Raw genomic sequence first — 6034 nt, forward strand, 5'->3', positions numbered from 1 at the left:
TCATTGATGAGAATGGTGTTGGTTTGTAGTAGCAATTAAGTGCTTCTCTAACTTGTTATTATAGCACATGTTTTTAAATACACTGATAAGTATCCTAATGGGACAGCTGTACAATCCAACACCTGATGATATGAGATTCATCACTTAATTTTCCTTCTTGTTCCTCTTCCTCCTTCTTGATCTGCACCATCACTGCTGATCTCCTCTCTTCTCTCTCCTCGCCCTTTACTCTTTTTCTCCTCCTGGCATTTTATACCCCTCTCCTCTTTCTTCACTAATTACCTTTTAACTGTGGCCCTGCTGTGGGACTGTGACTATGACAGTATTGGGCGTCTTTTGATCTTTCAGCCTCTTGTATTATATTTCTGCCATCTAGTGACAGATGGGGAAAATCTTTTTTCAAAGTGCCCAAAACACAGACAAGATCCATTTACAAATCTAAAAACCAAAAGATAAGCTTTTGAAATCCGAGCCTCGTGGTGAATTGTGATGTTTGCTCTCCATTACAGTTTAACTTGTGGGTAAATGCAAGGCCGAGGAGCGGAAGCACAGGCCAGAGTGTGATAAGAGCGGAAAGAAGTGTGTTATTCTAGTGTGCAGTGACCCAGTCTCACAGCTCTTGGATTCAGACCAATCTGTAGACTTTACCCTATCCACAAATAAAAAACGTGCCATTTGACAGAACACATTTGGTGGCACTTGTCTTTATCTAACATAATGATTCAACTTGACCATTAATATAAGACACAGTGTCTTTAGGCACGAGCCAAGATTCACTGAGGTTGGAACTGTTGTACTACTACTCGTACTACTATTACTACTACTGCTACTAATACTTGTTATTACAACTTTATAACATATTTTAGACCATCATATTTTGTATGTTTGATACAATATTCCCATCTGCATTGTGGTGGAGCAGAAGTCAAAAGTAGCATGTACTCAATTACAAATAGGTATACACAGACACCCCCTATAATAAAGTGTATAGCGTAATAGTATGGTACAGAAGATACAAAAGGTATCACTCCCATAATGAGCGTCTTGGAGCAGCAGGTGAAGCCACCATGAGTCAGGGATGTCTATGTGTACAGATTGTAAAGCACTCCGAGACAAATTTGTAATTTGTGAAATTGGGCAATACAAATAAACTGAATTGAATTAAATTGAGTCGTCAAGTGTTGAAAGTTTGTATCAAACTTCAAAGAAGTGTCGAAGTGTATGTTCCCTGGCATGTCCACAAAAAATGACAACCACAATCATGGTTATGACTTTTACTCGACCATTAGTGTCTTCTGGCACATTCCACATGCAAATCATTTACCAAGAAACAGTTCTAATGAAAGTGTTCTGACTTAGGGATGCACGCATGCTCCAACTACATTTCCTCACCGGGGGGAAGTTATAGAGAGGAGCAATGTAATTACAATGTAATAAAATAGTTGTTATAGGATATATGGATGTATGCCGTATTGAAAATGGTTTCATGACGCTTTATAATATGTTATGAATCGTATTTTATAGAGAGCATGTTTCCCAATTTTGTATATCTCATTGAATGTATAGAGTTTCGAATAAAAATACAGTCTGTATCATAGATATGACAGTCTACGTCACAGGCCCATGTGGCCATGGCCAATGGAGAGCTATGATTCAGGTGGATGTGGTGCAGGGGTGTGTTGTGGTCTGCTTCTTGGAACTGGGTTTGGGAAAGAGGGTTATCTACTGCTGATAAGGGCCACATATAAAAGACTGGGTCGGGATGAGACCAACTTATTTCACTTTACTAACTGGAGGGAGGAGCGACAGGGGAGGATTTGAGAAACATGCTGCTGCTCGTGGTCACCCTGTCCATTGCCAATATGTTTTTAGCTGTTGTTGTTTGCTTGCCGCTAGCGGACCCGGGCCCCCACCTCGCCCACAGCTGGGGCCAGTTGGTCCGACTCACGCACCTGTACTCCGCCAGGCCGGGAGTACATCTACTGATCAGTGAGGATGGACAAATCCACGGCTCTGCACACCAAACTCCGTACAGTAAGTCAGACATTTTAAAACACAGACTCAACAAGCTGCGAACTGTGATGAGCGAAGGAGGTTTGATGAACGTTTGAACTGCAGGCCTGCTGGAGATCAGTCCGGTGGATCCAGGTTGTGTGGTCATCAGAGGAGTAGCAACCGCACGGTTTCTCTGCATCGAAGGCGATGGAAGACTCTACTCATCGGTAAGGATGTATTTGGTGTAATTTATTATTGATATGCAAATACGTTTTAAGTTGATAAATTAACCCCCAAAATAATTAATTAGCTTCATTATTTTTTCTTATTTATGAAAAGTCACGTGTCAGAAGATTACTTATAGACAAGAAACATGTTATTTATGTCCAATTACTGCTGAGTGATGTTGATTAGGATATATACATATAATTGGTAAAATGATCTGGTACATATATAAATATACAGCTCATGATAAAAAACTTTTATTTACACATTAAATTAAAATCTCTGAATATAGCAGGCATTCCAGAACACCAAAATAGCCAACATCAAACAAATTAAATTAAATAAATAATCATTTGAATAAATACAAAGTAAAATATAGAAATATAGAAATAGTAATAACTATCTTATTATTAGTGGTACTTCGTGATTCCCTTTTGTCATAGTTTCATTAGAGTTCAGTTTTGTGACATAATGCTTTTAAAAATTAGTTAATTTCAATTCAGTTTATTTTGTATAGCCTAGAATCACAAATTACAAATGATCCTCAGAGTGCTTTACAATGTGTACACATCGTTGTATTCCATAGTGTCTTAATTCAAGGTTACATTTGTATCTGTATGTGACAGTCATGAGCAATGCACACCTCCTTACATTTCCCAGATCAGCAACTGCTTCATGCTCGTATTAGCAGAGAACTAGGGAAAATATTGTTTTGTCTTTTACCCACGGAACATCTTTGATCACACCACTGCTGAATTAGCCATATGTTGCTGTGTTGAGCCAAATAAATGGATATTTGTTGTGTTTGTGCATGAGACTGTGTGTTCTGTGCATATGTCACATGTGTATCTCTTTTTATGCTTTTCTAGTTTTCCCATTAATATTGCGGGTTTTGATATCTAAGATCATAAATAAGTAGATAGATTGCACATACAACATAACTCAGCTTCCATGTTCAGAAAGCACTGCATGCCAGTCAGTCATTCATTGAAACCGATGACCGGTTCATCAACCTTTGTCCAGAGCGCTGCAGGAGGATGTGTTTGCAAAGGAAAAAGCTAAATGAAAAGACCCAGCAGCAGCAACAACAACCTTGGCCTCTGACTCTCTCTCTCTCTTTGGTCATAGTAAACAGCCATCAAAGAACTTGCAAACCATCTTCTTTTTTTTAATGCACTTTTATCTAAAAACACCATACATGCTAATCCTAATGGAAACTGCCATTATAATTCTTATTATAAATATTTCTTTCTGAGCAACTTTCTAACATGTATGGATAACGAGTGAATTCAATCAGCCTCACTAGTTCCATATAAAATATAATAATATAACAAACGATAGAGTAAAGAAAACTGAAACTCTGCCATTGCAAGATTGACCAAATAGAAGGAAGTCATTTAAAAAACATGTAAGAAGTCAAAGTTCATGTTTTGTCTGTAAAGAAGATTACGGACAAATAAACCTGCTGGGGAGCGACAGAGAGGATAAAATGAGATGGGACCCGAATAACCCCTCATTTCTCAGGTCGTTTCAGCATTCGTAGCTATACCTACATTAATATAATATCATTATATAATGTCCTGTCATACACATTTCTTGACAAAGCCACATTGATTGATTTGTCCCAAACAAATTGGCTTGCATACTTGAGCAACTCCACCTTGTCTAAACCTCACTAAATCGTTTCATGTGAAGATTGAAGTTTATTTTGAAGAGATTATGATACATATTTTTTAATGAGTAATTTCGTAAGATGTCATACAACATTAATATGTTGTATGAGGATTTGATGCATTTCTCCCCTTACTGTGCAATATGTGCATATGATTCCTGTTTGAACATAATATGGCCGAAGGTTTATTGTGTTTCAAGACATTTTAGGGCAGCATCTGGTTATTATTTTCTCAATAATGGTTTAGTTAATAAAACATCAACAATTGGTTATTTAAAAAAACAGGTCTCAAAACAGTCAGCATAAGCATTAGGATTGAAACACAAGGAAGTCAGCATTATTGGACAGACCAGGCCAAGTAAGGCTGAAGCAGCTGAAGCACCGTATATATTGAAATGAGTAAAGGTGCATGTTATTACTTTGTCAGAAGAAGAATGTGTGATCTCTTTAAAGGTTACATAGCGTTGCTTTAAGTATTCAAGAATTGTGAAATATTGCTCTTTGAAAAAAGAGGTCACAGGTGATTTTATTTGTCTTATGTATTTAATACCTCCAGTAGCATTTTATATATAAAATCCACAACAATCCAACAATCCACTTTCACAAATTGAGTAGAAAAGTACACGAACGAATAAAAACCATTGACTTCTGCAGATACGAAGATGCATGGAAAGTCATAGAAAATCAAATAAATACATTCCTATCAGCAACAATTAATCCAAAACTAAGTCTCCGGGGTTGCAGGGTCATTCCCTCACAGCCAAATGTAATTTCAAATAGAAGTGTAGAACATGAATATATTTATATGTGAACATATCCCATCATTTCCAGCACACCTACAGCAGAGACGACTGCACGTTCAGAGAGCAGATCTTGCCAGACGGCTACAACATCTACACCTCTGACAGAAACGGAGCTCTGCTCAGTCTGGGAAACCATAGGCAGAGGCTGCAGGGTCGAGACCGGGGCGTACCGGCTCTGGCCCAGTTCCTCCCAAGGGTCAGCACCGTGGATCCGGCCCCACCCCCTGGACTGGACGTACCTGACCAGCAGAGCACAGCACAAACGGAAGAAACTGTGGACTCGATGGACTCGTTTGGAAAGCTGTCTCAGATCATCCACAGTCCCAGCTTCCACAAGAGATGAGACAGTTGCTCCGAGACACCAGTAAACGGATGTATCAAGAGGTGGCCAGAAAACCTGCACTCCTCACTGCATGTTGTCGAACCAGGAACTTCCTGCATGTTCAGCCAGCCTGCAGCCGGAAAGGTTGCCATGAAATCCTGCTAGCACTGTCCAGTCAGACATGACCAGACACAACGCAGGTGCAGTGTCCTACAGAGTGGAGAACGACACCTGTACTGAGGGGTAATGTTCTATTCTGTCACTTTTCAGGAATAAGCTTGAGCTTTACTGAACAAACACCCACAGTATTCTCATTCTTCCTCCCTAACACAGGGAGGGATGTGTTTGGAATAAAGACAGACATGGTCACATGATCGCTGACCAGAGAAGAACTCCGAGTAGCACCCTGACACGGTCAAGAATAGTTCACTATTGGTCACAGTGTTCAGCAGGTGTAGTGCCACACCAAGGAGCACCAACGCGAGCAGGCATTTTGAAGACTTGTTGGTTATCTTATACAAAGACTCAGTAGGAATCTAGGTGAACTGAGGAAGAGGAAAACTACTTTGCTACCTACAGATGAGGATCATCATGTTGGTATTAAACGGTTGGCAGTTTGACCGTAAAGACCTTGTATGCTTAATTGTAACTGTTGCATTTTCTCTTTGTGTTTCCTGTTATGTAAAGCAACGATTTACATTTGTTGATGTTTAATTTGACAGATTTGGAATAAAGTCTTTAAAGTATTCTAAGCACAAGGTGTGATAAATATCGCTATAAGATGAAAATAGCTTCAAAAATGAATTTACAAGCACCTTAAATCATATATGAAATCATTATATATATTGGTAAATTCATAACAAATCATATGCATTTCATAAATATCATAAACCCCTAACCCTTAGGGCACATCGACATGGACTGGCAGATCGAAATGCCCAACCGCTGATTGAGGGTCAACCCGGCTCATCACTTAGCCACAGTCACCCCTATGTAAGTGCGTTGCTCTGAGCCCAA

At 39.2% G+C, this 6034-nt stretch overlaps 1 protein-coding gene across 1 annotated transcript; it reads left to right on the forward strand.

Annotated features, from left to right (window-relative positions):
• The first annotated feature begins 1779 nt into the window (after nucleotides 1-1779).
• fgf19 (fibroblast growth factor 19) lies at nucleotides 1780-5769 on the forward strand. The gene is made up of 3 exons (XM_056412119.1): nucleotides 1780-2034; nucleotides 2119-2222; nucleotides 4724-5769. The coding sequence occupies exons 1-3, from the start codon at nucleotides 1827-1829 to the stop codon at nucleotides 5036-5038; spliced, it is 627 nt and encodes a 208-aa protein (XP_056268094.1). The 5' UTR covers nucleotides 1780-1826; the 3' UTR covers nucleotides 5039-5769.
• The last annotated feature ends 265 nt before the right edge of the window (nucleotides 5770-6034 follow it).

This window comes from Pseudoliparis swirei, chromosome 4 (genome assembly GCF_029220125.1).
Source record: "Pseudoliparis swirei isolate HS2019 ecotype Mariana Trench chromosome 4, NWPU_hadal_v1, whole genome shotgun sequence".
Lineage (NCBI taxonomy): Eukaryota > Metazoa > Chordata > Actinopteri > Perciformes > Liparidae > Pseudoliparis > Pseudoliparis swirei.

Excerpts from the sequence above, each read along its gene's own strand:
- fgf19 (XM_056412119.1), top strand. The coding sequence starts at position 1,827 with ATGCTGCTGCTCGTGGTCACCCTGTCCATTGCCAATATGTTTTTAGCT. Across the intron at positions 2,035-2,118 it reads TGCACACCAAACTCCGTACA|GCCTGCTGGAGATCAGTCCG; the intron begins GTAAGTCAGACA and ends TTTGAACTGCAG. Across the intron at positions 2,223-4,723 it reads ATGGAAGACTCTACTCATCG|CACACCTACAGCAGAGACGA; the intron begins GTAAGGATGTAT and ends CATCATTTCCAG.